This window comes from Coregonus clupeaformis, chromosome 27 (assembly GCF_020615455.1).
Source record: "Coregonus clupeaformis isolate EN_2021a chromosome 27, ASM2061545v1, whole genome shotgun sequence".
Taxonomy (NCBI): domain Eukaryota; kingdom Metazoa; phylum Chordata; class Actinopteri; order Salmoniformes; family Salmonidae; genus Coregonus; species Coregonus clupeaformis.
This window is the reverse complement of record NC_059218.1, coordinates 5,959,653-5,974,681: the sequence shown is the minus strand read 5'-3', so window position 1 is coordinate 5,974,681 and position 15,029 is coordinate 5,959,653. Positions and strand designations below refer to the sequence as shown.

General features: G+C 44.1%; 1 protein-coding gene across 3 annotated transcripts in view; it reads left to right on the top strand.

Annotated features, from left to right (window-relative positions):
• LOC121541749 (guanine nucleotide-binding protein G(z) subunit alpha) overlaps positions 1 to 15,029 on the top strand; it is a 57,401-nt gene extending 42,372 nt beyond the window's left edge. For 2 of the 3 annotated variants that reach the window (XM_041851027.2, XM_041851029.2), the window contains exons 2-3: positions 738 to 2,155; positions 13,039 to 15,029. In XM_041851027.2, coding sequence (XP_041706961.2) covers positions 1,433 to 2,155; positions 13,039 to 13,383 — 1,068 coding nt within the window. In that variant the 5' untranslated portion in view covers positions 738 to 1,432 and the 3' untranslated portion in view covers positions 13,384 to 15,029. The remainder of the gene's footprint in view (positions 1 to 737; positions 2,156 to 13,038) is intronic. The other variant, XM_041851028.2, reaches the window with a different exon arrangement.

Sequence of the window (15,029 nt, the reverse complement as noted above, 5' to 3'; positions counted from 1 at the left end):
TTTACCAAGCCTTAGGTAGACAGAGAAGGGAGGGTAGAGGCCAGGGGAGATGGGAGGGGAGAGGCCAGGGGAGATGGGAGGGAAGAGGCCAGGGGAGAAGGGAGGGTAGAGGCCAGGGGAGAAGGGAGGGGAGAGGAGAGTGGCTTGGGGGAGAGACATTAATCTTGCATCTGTTTCCGTTTCACACCCTGGATACCATTTGTGTTTGCTTTTGTGTGTGTGAATGCGTGTGTGTGTGGATGTGTGTGTGTGTATGCACGTGTGTGTATCCATGTATGTATGTGTGTGCATGCGTGTGTATGCATGTGTTTGTGTGTGTGATTGCTTGCGTGTGACTCAGCTCTGAATGGGTCTATTGTAACACAGGGCTGCATGGGGAGATAGATGGGAGAAAGGCCTGTTAGAAACAGCAAAGAGGAAGTGAGCACAGAGAGGGACAGTATGGCAACACAGCTGGGGTTCCGAGATACAGGTCAGGGCTTTGACCAAGAGAACGTGTGCTGTGTCCTCAACATGCCTTTTAGTGGACACACAGCTTTGGGGGTATGATCTTTTGTGTACTTTGTGTGTGTCACTATCTACATGTTTGTGAGTGTGTATTTGACTAAGGGTATTTTGTGTGTTTGTGTTGAGACGTTTATGAAGCAGCTCAGCTCCACCTCTCAGCTCTTATGCTCTAATTCATCATGACTCTGTGCTCATTGCTCATGTCTCTCCTCTCCTTCTTTTGTTGGCAGAAACAGGGGCCTTCAGTTGCCTGAGTCGAGGAAACAGAACAGAATATCGCCCAGAGAGAAGGAGGCAGACAACGCACGAAGGACTGACGTGGATTACTGCATTCACAAAGATAGGGAATGGCGACGTGAGAGCCATGAGGGAGGAGAGCGAGGGGTTTTTGTTGCATCTACACATCATTCCCTGAACACTGTTTCTACTAACACCTCCCTCCCCCTTCCTGCTCCACAAGCTTCCTAAGGGGGGTAACCCCTGATATGACCCCCAGCCCCCGTGGCATCAGGTAGTCCTCCCACCATGTCCTGGTAGAGCTCTATGCCAACTCTAGTCCCAAAGCCTGGGATAAACCCACAGAAGGCCAACGGACAGCCCCTAGACCACGAGGATAATTAAATATTCCTGAGTCATTCCTGCTCTGTGGTTCTCATTTCTCTCTGTGTGCTCTGAGTGGCAGGTTTGAAGGAAAGTGTCTCTCTCTGTCTTCCCATCAAGCCCCTGCAGCATTAAGGATTCAAACATAATCCTATCCCTGCTCTGACATACATTCCTTTCTTCCTTTGCCTAGTCTCTCACCTCTGCTCCTTTTGATATTTCTGATTATTTCGGTTTGATCCCAGTCACGCCACTTTTGCCACCCGGCACGTTCTCCTCTGCGATCACCACGTTTTCCTCAGTGTTCACCGCGTGGCAGACGACCATGGGTTGCCGGCAGAGTTCGGAGGAGAAGGAGGCGGCGCGGCGCTCCCGGCGGATCGACCGTCACCTGCGCTCGGAGAGCCAGCGGCAGCGGCGTGAGATCAAGCTCCTTCTGCTGGGCACCAGCAACTCTGGCAAGAGCACTATTGTCAAGCAGATGAAGATCATCCACAGTGGAGGCTTCAATCTGGACGCCTGCAAGGAATACAAGCCCCTCATCCTCTACAATGCCATTGACTCGCTCACACGGATCATCCGCGCCCTCGCCACGCTCAAGATCGACTTCCACAACCCTGACCGCGCCTACGACGCCGTGCAGCTCTTCGCCCTGACCGGGCCGGCCGAGAGCAAAGGGGAGATCACAGCGGAGCTGCAAGGGGTAATGAAGCGCCTGTGGGACGACTCAGGGGTGCAGGAGTGCTTCTGCCGCTCCAACGAGTACCACCTGGAGGATAACACTGCCTACTACCTGAACGACCTGGACCGCATCTCCTCCAACGAGTTCATCCCCACAGTGGAGGACATTCTGCGCTCCCGCGACATGACCACGGGCATCGTGGAAAACAAGTTCACCTTCAAGGAGCTCACCTTCAAGATGGTGGACGTGGGGGGGCAGCGCTCAGAGAGGAAGAAGTGGATCCACTGCTTCGAGGGCGTAACCGCCATCATTTTCTGTGTGGAGCTAAGTGGCTATGACCTCAAGCTCTATGAAGACAACCAGACGGTAAGGGAAGCCATGGGGCAACACATGCAACATTAGCCATTACACAACCAGTCAGTTCCTGTTCACACTCTGTCATCACACCCTTGGGGCGTGTTGTTATCTATGGCACTGTGGTGTTCTCCTCTTCACACTTCTCAGGGTGGATTACAAGGTCACTTCTTACCACACTACTTATTTCCGCAGAATTTAATATACTGGCCCAAGTTGACCTCTGGCATGTGTCCTCAGAATGTTGGAGGTAAATTATCAAGTAACAACCCCTATCTAACCATTCAAAGAGGAACATATATCTGACATTCTGTGTAGATATGATATTTATACCGAGTGAAAGCATGAAAAGGGAAGACTGTATTCATAGATAGAGGGCTAACTGTTGTGAGAAGCATTGAGAGCAGATAACGCAAGAGCACATGAGTCTGATGTTATCTCTGCTGCGGCATTGCTACTTCTATACAACCTTCTGCATTTCCCTGAATCCTACTTCTCATAAAACAATATAGAATGCTTCCGTCATGGTCTACAGGAAGTTTCCTTATCTACAATATATTTCCCGGAAAACATGTTAGTTACAGAGAGGTTTGGATCTTAGCTGTTAGAGAAAGGAAGGGAAAGTTGCTGCTGTGACAGATAACAACAGTGCATCGCGTTCTTGTTTGTAACCTTTAGCTATACTCTACCTTCCTGTGGCAATTGTGGCCTGGAAATTCACGTGTAACATAAATAAGACAAGATGTACTAGGTCCTGGCTGAGTTAGTACATGAAATCAATTAGTTTTAGTGAGTTATAAATACATTATTCAGAGGAAAATGCAGTTAGGTGTTAATTGAGTTCACAGTGTAAGGTGTGAGGGTGTACCTGTGAGAATTAGCAGCTCACGAGGGCACTGTTCAGCTGTGGGACGTTGCAGGTGCAGGAACAATTGACTTCCTGGATGAGATGGGGGGAAATGAAGAGAGAGAAGGAGAGGAAGTCAGGAATGGAGAAGGAAAAAAGGGATTGTTAGGAAATCAGAGCCCCACTCCTCCCCTCCCCTCCCCCGTCTCTGAGACCTCAGCCAGTGGACATTATTTACGAACTCTGGTTGTGGTTGACAGCCATAGCTGATTTGGGGCCTTATCAGTCAAATGTATGTTGGAACAGTTTACACAGCTTTCCCCATTATTGCAAGAGGCTTTTTCAACCCAATGTGTTTTGAAGGTTTGAGAGATGGGCATGAATAATATGAATACTATTTTAATTGTTAATTAGATCCTGTGTAATGTTGATAGACCTACACAGTGGTTAGTATTCCAATCAACGTCATATGAAGAGTTGTGTTTAGAGAAACATTTTGTTCTGGTGCAAACTAAGTTCTGGTGAATTTCAAGCCTTCAAGCACATCATATGATGTATGATGTTAGGAATGACGAAAACAGCTCCAGCAGTATTGGTGTCTGACTCTGACGCATGTTTTTCTGTTAATACACAACATGGCCAAAAGTAGGTGGACACCCCTTCAAATTAGTGGATTCGGCTATTTCAGCCACACCCGTTGCTGACAGGTGTATGAAATCGAGCACACAGCCATGCAATCTCCATATACAAACATTGGCAGTAGAATGGCCTTAGTGAAGAGCTCAGTGACTTTCAACGCGGCACCGTCATAGGATGCCACCTTTCCAACAAGTCAGTTGGTCAAATTTCTGCCCTGCTAGAGCTACCCCGGTCAACTGTAAGTGCTGTTATTGTGAAGTGGAAATGTCAAGGAGCAACAACGGCTCAGCCGCGAAGTGGTAGGCCACACGAGCTTACAGAACGGGACTGTCGAGTGCTGAAGCGTGTAGCGCGTAAAAATCGTCTGTCCTCGGTTGCAACACTCACTACCAAGTTCCAAACTGCCCCTGGAAGCAACGTCAGCACAAGAACTGTTCGTTGGGAGCTTCATGAAATGGATTTCCATGGCCGACAGCCGCACACAAGCCTAAGATCACCATGCGGAATGGCAAGCGTCGGCTGGAGTGGTGTAAAGCTTGCCGCCGTTGGACTCTGGAGCAGTGGAAACGCGTTCTCTGGAGTGATGTCACGCTTCACCATCTGGCAGTCCGACGGACTAATCTGGGTTTGGCGGATGCCAGGAGAACGCTACTTGCCCGAATCCATAGTGCCAACTGTAAAGTTTGGTGGAGGAGGAATAATGGCCTGGGGCTGTTTTTCATGGTTCGGGCTAGGCCCTTTCCTGTTTCAGCATCACAATGCCCCCATGCACAAAGTGAGGTCCATACAGAAATGGTTTGTCGAGATCGGTGTGGAAGAACTTGACTGGCCTGCACATAGCCCTGACCTCAACCCCATTGAGCACCTTTGGGATGAATTGGAACGCTGACTGCGAGCCAGGCCTAATCGCCCAACATCAGTGCCCGACCTCACTAATGCTCGTGGCTGAATCGAAGCAAGTCCCCGCAGCAATGTTATAACGTCTAGTGGAAAGCTTTCCCAGAAGAGTGGAGGCTGTTATAGCAGCAAAGGAGGGACCAACTCCATATTAATCCCCATCATTTTGGAATGAGATGTTCGACGAACAGGTGTCAACATACTTCTGGTCATGTAGTGTATCTTGAAACCGTAACATCAAATCCTCACACACAATGGACACAAATCCTCTGGTAGCATTATGTCTCAATGTGTCTCATAAACCTTTGAAGCCAGATTAGAATGCGTCTGAAGACAGGCAGGGATTGGCAAGGAGACTAGCAGGGAGACATGGAGGGAGTCAGGGAGAGAGACAGCATTAGGGCTGGCCCAGATTCTCAGTGGCTGGCCTGCAGCCTATCTCCCCAAGATCCCCCTATACCTCCTCTGAGGGAGTTGACACCGCTCATTCTCAAATAGCAATCTCTCTCTCTTCCCACTCTCAAGAAGGAATGACTCGGTCTTAGACAGGAATATATTTTGAGGTATTAATTTTTTTTTGGGTGCAGAAATCTTTCTTTGATGGACTGTGAGACAAGAAGGAACGCCTGGCATTATTTCTAGGCAGTTTACTGATGCCATTGGTTTTTGTCATTGTATGTGTATGTTTGATGGTCTACGTTCAACTGTTATTAATCAAAAGGGACGGTGTTGGATGGGTTGAGGTTGAAAGACATTGTGAAACAGAGGGGGAATGGGACTGCTAAGGATAGAGGAGTCTTTAGGTTAGAGATAGGGAGAGAGCGGGAAACAAATGATCAAGATAAAGCTACCTAGAGAGCCATAGCAGAACTGGGAGAAGAGTGACTGAGTGCTGAGGTTTCTCCACAAAGAAAAAGCGCTGGATCTACAATTACATGAGTAATGGAGCGGGTATGGCACTATAGTATAACCTACTCAATTCACTAACAACAGTCATCATTCAACCATGCCCTATAACAAAATGGACCCAGTTGCAATGGTTACCTTAAACTGCCATATTTCACAGCTGTTTTAACATCCTTTGCGCAATTGGCTGATGTTGAATGTAAAACATGGATTATATTAAATTTTTTGCCAAGGCACGCTGGTACCTGATTGGATTAGATAGCCCATGTGATGTTTCTCTGCCATTGACAGACAAGACCAAATGATGAACAAAATGATGTAACAAGAGCATAGCTAATTGTTCAGCTTTGGAGTATTGGTTTCTGTGAGCTGTAATGACTTATAGTGCTTGCCTAGTGCTTGATCTAGGGGAGAGGTGAGAAGGGGAGAGGAGAGAAGATAAGAGAGAGTGGGTAGGGTGTGTGTCTGCCTGGAGATTTTATCTGCAGGGAAAGGACAGGACAGGTCCAGAGGTAATTTGGGGAACAGTTTGGATACAGGAGGCTAGGGGAACACATGATGACCTTTTACTATGATACGCTAACATGTAATAGAAGGCTGAATGACAGCAAAGAGGGGAGTGCAGCATCAGCTGAGAAACCAGCAGGAAATGAATTGGCAGAATCATGAATACTGTAACCATAGGAATAGGAATTAGATCTCGACTCTCTCTTATTCCATCACATGTAGTGTAGTACTGGATCACTGGTAGGGCACGCTACACAGGGATTTTAGAGAGGATGTCTGTCTTTATGAGAAAAAATGACAGTCTTGCAATTATTTTCCCACCAACCCATATTCCCTGATGCATTTTCCCTGTCCCATCCCTGTCTTCATAATGAATTGGTTGCCATGGCTTCAGTTGCCTAGCAACAGACCAGTCAAACGCTCCTAATCCTGGGCTGTTGACAGTGAGCTGTGACTAGGGGGGAGGAGGACCGTACAACATACAGCAGCACTGGAGTGAATAGATATGAGGTGTGTGCACGTACGCGTGTTCTGCCTGCATGGGTGCGTGTACTGTAAGTAAATTCATGTTTGTATGCGGTAGGGAGGGCTCAACAACTGGGTTGCATACTGTGTGTATGTGAGGTGAGAACAAAGTACAAGGGCTTGTTGGTTGGAGTGATGTACAGTGGACATACATTTCAAAGAGCTGTTACAGTGACCTGTGATTGCGCTCTAAGCCCCATAGACATAGTAGAGATGTTAAATTAAAGTGTCCAGTGACTCCAGAGAGGATCCAGAATAGGACCATACTTATCAACAGGTTTAAAATCTCCTAAGGAGCGTAGGCATACTTTCTCACGCTTCAATTTAACAAGTTAATATAAAAAGTCCTAATTAAACGAGTTAAGGTAATACCATTTTATGTTAATGATTGGGGAATTGTGTCTAATTGGAAACTGGGTTTCACAGCAGATAGGATGACATAGAGCAGGGGTATTCAACTCTTACCCTACGAGGTCCGGAGCCTGCTGGTTTTCAGTTCTACCTAATAATGAATTGCACCCACCTGGTGTCCCAGGTCTAAATCAGTCCCTGATTAGAGGGGAAGGATGAAGTGGAACAGGCTTCAAGGTCCAGAGTTGAGTTTGAGAGACATAGAGTCATTCCACTCTTGGCTTAGCTCTTGAAACACTCACCAACTATGCAAGAAAGTGTAGTCAAGATTTAAACACAATTTATGATCTCAAACTCAGTCAGTCCTTGCCTCTCATAATCCACATAGAGCATTTCTACAAAGCCACCTGTGTTGTTTTCTCCCACCCATGCTTGTAAACCAGGAGCGTCAAACTCATTCCACAGAGGGCCTAGTGTCTGCAGGTTGTTGTTTTTTCCCCTTTCAATTAAGACCTAGACAACCAGGTGAGGGGAGTATGTTACTAATCAGTGACCTTAATTAATCAATCAAGTACAAGGGAGGAGCGAAAACCTGCAGACACTCGGCCCTCCGTGGAATGAGTTCGACACGTGACGTAAACCAACACACAATAAAGTGCACTGTGTTGTAACCCAACACTTTTGCCTGTAAACAATAGGGGTGTCTAGCAAGCAGTAGTAGCCATGTGAGTTATTCTTTAGAGTCCTTGATGAATGTATACATTGTAAATCACAATTAATTATGGTATGGGGAATGTATGGGGGACATCAATGATAATGAAACATTGAAACTTACAAATTACTTGTGGAACCTTCTTGAATTCAAATCATCCTCTAATTAAATGTTGTTTATAGGCTGCACATTTAGTTGAATCTTGCAGAACCCAAGGCTTTTGATTGGATGTTGCAAAGAGCAGCAGCACAGTGTACAGCCAGCGAGAGGAGAGGGAACTCAGCGACAAGAGAGAGGGATGGGGTGGAGGAAAGAGAGCTAGAGACAGCTAAAGAGGATCGGGTGAAAGGAGAGAGAGAAGGTAGCATTACAAAACAAAGAGAGTGAGAGAGAGTGATATATTACCTTGATGAATAATAGTGTATGTGTATAGAGAGCCCTTTTCTTTGAGGCTCTGGCAATTATATGGTAGTGCCATATGAAGCTAACCTTCATTAATTGAATTATGGAGGGGTGGCTGTTCACTCACTCCAGCGATATATATTTACTGGAAACAAAGCATTAACACAGGGTTGAACCTCCTCATTAATACTTAAGCTTAGGCTTGTGTGTCTAGAGTGCTCAGGGAGAAGGGGCAGTTCCAGGAGGCCATGGAGAGGGAGGGTGATGGTGTGTGTAGGGGCTATGGGAGGGGGGAGCTTCATGCTGTGTGCTGCTACCCTGGTATCCACTCCCCTTTCTCCCTCTCCCTCAGTGAAGCTGTAACTCTTACTATGATGGAGTGGGCAGGTACGGAGTATAGAGGGTCCCAAAGCACAGTGAGTGGGCTGCTGCCTTCCTCTTCACGCAGCAGGGCTCTGGCGTATAACCTCTGAGAACACGTGGAGGGCAGGAGCCACTGGCTCTGACCTTATTTAGTGTACACTGCTCCGGGCCCTGAGCTCAGTCCCTAAAATCAAATCACTTTTTATTTGTCACATGCGCCGAATACAACAGGTGTAGGCCGTCATTGTAAATAAGGATTTGTTATTAACTGACTTGCCTAGTTAAATAAAGGTTAAATAAAAAAATAAAAAATACAAAAATATAGTGAAATGCTTACTTAGAAGCCCTTAACCAACAATGTAGTTTTAAGAGAATTGAGTTAAGAAAATATTTACTAAATAAACTAAAATAAAACATATAAATAATAAACAAGTAACACAATAAAATAACAATAATGAGGCTATATACAGGGGATACTGGTACAGAATCAATGTGCGGGGTACAGGTTAGTCGAGGTAATTTGAACAGGTAGGGGTAAAGTGACTATGAATAGAAAATAAACAGCGAGTAGCAGCAGTGTCAATGCAAATAGTCTGGGTGGCCATTTGATTAATTGTTCAGCAGTTTTATGGCTTGGGGGTAGAAGCTGTTAAGGAGCCTTTTGGACCTAGACTTGGCGCTCCGGTACCACTTGACATGTGGTAGCAGGGAGAACAGTCTATGACTTGGGTGACTGGAGTCTTTGACCATTTTTTGGGCCTTCCTCTGACACCGCCTAGTATATAGGTCCTGGATGGCAGAAAGCGCCTTACGGTCGGATGCCGAGCAGTTGCCATACCAGGCGGTGATGCAGCTGGTCAGGATGCTCTCGATGGTGCAGCTGTATAACTTTTTGAGGATCTGGGGACCCATGCCAAATCTTTTCAGTCTCCTGAGGGGGAAAAGGCATGGCGTGCCCTCTTCACGACTTTCTTGGTGTATTTGGACCATGATAGTTTGTTGGTGATGTGGACACCAAGGATGCCTACTTATGCCAGAGAAAAGAGCCTGCGTCTCACGCCACTGCACCGGTTCCTGTTTGGAGAATCCCTAAGCTCCACCAAGAGCTACTTTAGATCCATAACAAGTCTGTATATTCAGATGATTGGTTCATAGAATTTATAGTATAAAGGCATCTGAGTTTATTTGCCTAGTCCCTTGTTTAACATTGCACATCTCTCTCTCTCTCTCTCTCTCTCTCTTTCTTGATCTTGTGATTTGCTCAGAGCACCAAGATGTTTTGTGTAACCTTTTAAACAGCAGCCCAGTCTTCGAAATGAGCTCCTCCCTCAGTCACAAGCTACTGGATACACACCACATGCCTGCAGCCTCCCCAGCCCCATACATACATCTCTCTCTCTCTCTCTCTCTCTCTCTCTCTCTCTCTCTCTCTCTCTCTCTCTCTCTCTCTCTCTCTCTCTCTCTCTCTCTCTCTCTCTCTCTCTCTCTCTCTCTCTCTCTCTCTCTCTCTCTCTCTCTCTCTCTCTCTCTCTCTCTCTCTCTCTCTCTCTCTCTCTCTCTCTCTCTCTCTCTCTCTCTCTCTCTCTCTCTCTCTCTCTCTCTCTCTCTCTCTCTCTCTCTCACACACACACACACACACACACACACACACACACACACACACACACACACAAAGGCACATTTTTGCAGTACGTCTACTGTTAATAATTTTAACACCGGGGGGCTTTACTGTAATATCAAATCTATCAGGCCTAAGGTTTTTGTTTATCACATAGATATTGTACATCTTGGGAAAAGCATAATGCATGACCGAGCTCTACTTGCTGCATCTGTACTGATGACGTCAGTCAGATTGTTACAGTTTTTTACAATCACTTTGGCACTAATTTCAGAACCTTGACGTCATTTTTCAAAACTCTAGACACAAAACTCAAAACGGTCATCACTTGTAACACAGGCTGTCCAATGTTCAAAACATTGCATTGTGCATTCATATCTTTAAAGAAATCTTGCACTTGCACAATCATTGGTTCAAAAAACAAATTTATTGTGAAATACCAATGAAACGTTAATTTAGATCACCCACACACAAGCAACCGATAGTTTCACTGTGTCATTGTTCGTAAGATCATTAAATATTGTAGTACAAAATAGGTGATACATGTTTCATTATGGTACTACATGTAAATACATCCCTGTAAAAGTACTGCAGTAGTAGAGAGAATACTACAGACACAGTGGAATCATTGAACAAAATCTGAAATATATTGATTTAAAACAATACAGTACTGTAAAACATCAAATGCAGTGTTCCTCAACTTGCTTGCTTGTACTGTAAAAAGCAAAACATAGGAGTGATTACTGTACTTCTACATTTTCATCAACTCTGTCTTGTGGTTTTGGCCACAGGTTCTCATCTACATCACAATGGATGTTTTCATTAGCCAAACATCTTGGAAAAAACCTTTGGCCATGGCGAATTCAGGCCTGACACTGGTCTGCCGTGATGTCATTGCATGCGTCATCCATGGCCTGGAGAAGAGTGACTTGTTCATGAGGGCGCCTATCATAAACCTTCCATCTCCATGTGGAGAAAAATTCCTCAATCGGGTTAGGGAAAGGAGAGTATGGGGGTAAATACAGGGTGGTAAATTGTGCATGGGCCTGAAACCATGCTTGCACCATATGAGCATGGTGGAACCTGACATTATCCCACACAATGACATAGGTCACGCCACCAGCTCTACAGGCCTGATTGAGCTCATCAAGGAAGGTTACAAGGGGACCATAGAAACTGTGTCTGATAAAGAATGATGATGAAATATTACATCCATAGATAATGTAGTCTAATTGGTTCATGCTCCACGCTAATTGGTGACAATGAATCTCATTACTTTGAAACTTTCATGATCTAAACATGGAATATTGTTTGTCTGTTTCCATACAACTATGCATTAAGAGCAATGCAACAGTTACTTACCATTTTGAGCAATTGTATCAATTGATAGTTGGATAATTGTAATGAAATGAATAGACACTCATCTGAAATGTAATGTGTGAATTGCCTTTTGAAATAGTAGTACTTTGATGTTAAGTTGTGTCATATTGAACAGGTGACTTTTGTTAAATGAACAAATGATCTTAGTTTTATGTTTATTGTATCCAAGCAATTGAAAAAAGTGTTAGTGTGAGTTTTGTGTCTAGAGTTTTGAAAAATGACATCAAGGTTCTGAAATTAGTGCCAAAGTGATTGTAAAAAACTGTAATCATTTCACATTTGGCTGCACCAACTGCCCAGCATGATCAACAACTGTTTCCTTGTTGTTCTTCCATCTATGACAACTACTCTACCCAGGAATATGTGCAAATAGTTTTCAGTACGCCAGGTAGTTTAGTGGTTAAGAGCGTTGTGCCAGTAACCGAAAGGTTGCTGGTTCTAATCCCCGAGCCAACTAGGTGAAAAATATGTCTATGTGCCCTTGAGCAAGGCACTTAACCCTAATTGCTCTGGATAAGAGCATCTGCTAAATGATGAATAATTATTTTAGGGAGCTGTAAAAGTCATTTTTGTTTTTACATGTAATGTGTTTTAGAGGTTTGAAACACAAACATTCACCAAAAATAGAATTTTTTGCTAAAAGAACTGGCTCCCTTTCAGGAATTTGGAAAACATTTTAGGAGGAAAATACAACTTATCCTAGGGGTTTAGATAATGCACAGCTGACATCTCTGAGGCAGCACAAAACAAATGGGTCTTAGTCTGGTGGTAAAAAACTAAGATCCACAAGATTGCATATTGCGTAATTTAATATGCCTCCAAAAATACAATCTAGCAATCATAGAACGAGAAGAGACAGTGAAGTTGTGTTTTGGGCAAAGCCAATGTCAGGCAGGCTATGCTTATGCTTCCATGGCTAAAGCGCAAGGGTTGAGTAAATATGTCATCACTGAGTATATGTTGGGCTTAAGAGATGTACTCAACCTATCAAGTCTATTCTGTCGCATAGTCCACTTGTACACACTGGCAATTGTTCCCGTACATGGTTCAGTTCAACGTAACACACTGTGGAGATTCCATGAAACGTAATACCTTTGATTTGAGATACATTTCATACTCATCTGACCTAAAAAACAAGTCTTTGATGTGTTCTTTTACTGTGCATAGTTCCAGTAACTCAGTTAGTGCTGATGTGGGCAGTAACAGTTCTCTACTCATGCTAAGGTTGAAGTGATAGAGAGAAGACATGTGCTCTGTTTTCCTGGGGGATGAGAGTTTTAAGTGCAGGTCTTTGTCTGACTGAGTCTCCAGTCCATGTTTACACAACATAGAAACCACACCTTTGGCTGCTCGAGTGGAAATATGTGACGTGCAGAGCAACAGCCACAAATATTTATTTATCTACACTACAGGCTCAAAACCTGTTCTCATTTTCAATGAGTTATTGGCAACATTGTATTTTATTTTTTGGCAGATTTAACAGTTGAAGCAAATCATATTCACAATCAATATAAATGACAGATTAAATACATTGTAATTAATTTAATGCAATCAAAGCTACATACAGCCTGTATGTAAAATAGCATTCAAAGGATCCTGTGAGATAGCTGGTTCATTGTTTGTTCAGCAGCCTCTTTCTTTTACATATCAATAGGCTGTGTCTCATGTCAGTACACAAACACATTTTTTCATTATTGCTTCTTCTCCCTCCCTCCCTCCCTTACTCCCTCCCTCCCTCCTCTCTACAGAGTCGTATGGCAGAGAGCCTGCGTCTGTTTGACTCCATCTGCAACAACAACTGGTTCACTAACACCTCGCTCATCCTCTTCCTCAACAAGAAGGACCTGTTGGCCGAGAAGATCAAGCGCATCCCTCTGACCGTGTGCTTCGCCGACTACAGAGGTCAGAACACCTACGAGGAAGCAGCGGTCTACGTGCAGCGGCAGTTTGAGGACCTCAACCGCAACAAGGAGACCAAGGAGATCTACTCGCACTTCACCTGTGCCACAGACACCAGCAACATCCAGTTTGTGTTCGACGCAGTCACGGACGTGATCATCCAGAACAATCTCAAGTACATTGGGCTGTGCTAGGACTGGGGATAGGGTGGGGGGAGAGCGGGCTGCTTGGCAGCAGTAGGCCCACTCGCTACCAGGCACGGTACACACAAGATCTGCCTGTCTGTCCATCTCTTTGAGGAAGTGAAAGAAGGAAAGAACCTGCAAGGGGGTTGGGATTGTCAGGGACGGGCTACAGGTTCAACCGACCTGCTTGAAATGTTAGAGTTGAGGGTCAAAGGTCAAGATGGGATTTACCCAAGTTCAGCATAAATGTGTTTGCACTGAATATATGAGTATGTAGAGACACACACACACACATGTACACACACATCCTTATTTTTTCTCACACACAAGGACTTGGGATCAACTGTCAAGCACTTGTTTGACATGGAAACACTGGAAACTGAAGACCGCTTCCCCTGCCCTCTGCGTGCCAAACCTGGGATTGAGCAGTCCGAGGTCTTTACTGTCAGTTTCAAAGTAACCTTTGTCTTTTTAGGTTGTCAATGAATGCTGCTTTACGAGTTGGGTTCACCAGGCAAGGTATGGGGAGATGATGAGTCACAGGTGTCCTGGGAAAATCATAGGATGACATGACTTACAGGGTTTCCGTCCATAGGAGAAAACTGCCACAGTCTAAAGCTGTAAAGTAAAGTAAAGGGTATTTATCTACACACATTGTATCTCATTTTTTGAGGGCTGAATGGCTCTTCAAGGTTATTCTGTTTGTCTTTCTATAATTCTTCATTCTTTTTGTCAAACCTGCCTTTTAGAGCAGGTCTCTGACTTACCAGGAGAGTGTTACACGCCATAGAGTCGTAGAGTGTTCTCTAAGATCATTCCAGTTTCCAGCAACAAAGACTTAAAAAAACAGTGCCAATTTTAGTGTAAATAAAAACAGATCCCATCAATAATATTACCTTTTGGGTTTTTATTGACAGAAACATTAATAATAATAATAATATGCCATTTAGCAGACGCTTTTATCCAAAGCGACTTACAGTCATGTGTGCATACATTTTAAAACATGCATGATTTTGTTACTTTGGGATATTGATACATTTTTCTTTTGGATTTGTGTTCTGTTATTTTAGATTTAACTAATATATTCCCCAAAAATATATATAAAAGTCAAACACTGTGTAAGATTGTACAGCTGTTGTCTAAGAGGAATTTATTGAAAAGAGTTATATAAATTGAGATGATGATGATGATGGTGATGATGACACCAATGACAAGCTCATTACAAACCCAGCATGAGAACATAAAGTGGGTGGGGGGAGGATAAAAAATAAATAATTGAAGACTGCAAAAAATATTAATTAGAAAAAACTAACGTTTCAGTTTAATCCTCCTTGCATTATCTATGTGGACATTGTTATACAGTGGGTTTGATGTGTAAATATACTGTAAGGTTCACTCTGTTAAAACAAACGATCAATAAAAGGTTGAGTTGGAATACAGAGAGAGAGGGAGAGAGAGAGAATGTGAAAGAGAGAGAGAGGGAGGAAAACCCCGCTCTACTCTCCTCCAACCCTCAACATTTCAGCGAAGAGGATGATATGCAAACTCAGCTAAGGGCTTCAGGCTTGACTTTACAGGATGTCCACTTCAACAAAAAACAACCAATTTAGAAGAACTATAAAAAGAACAATAACAAATAAAATGAATTATGCAAA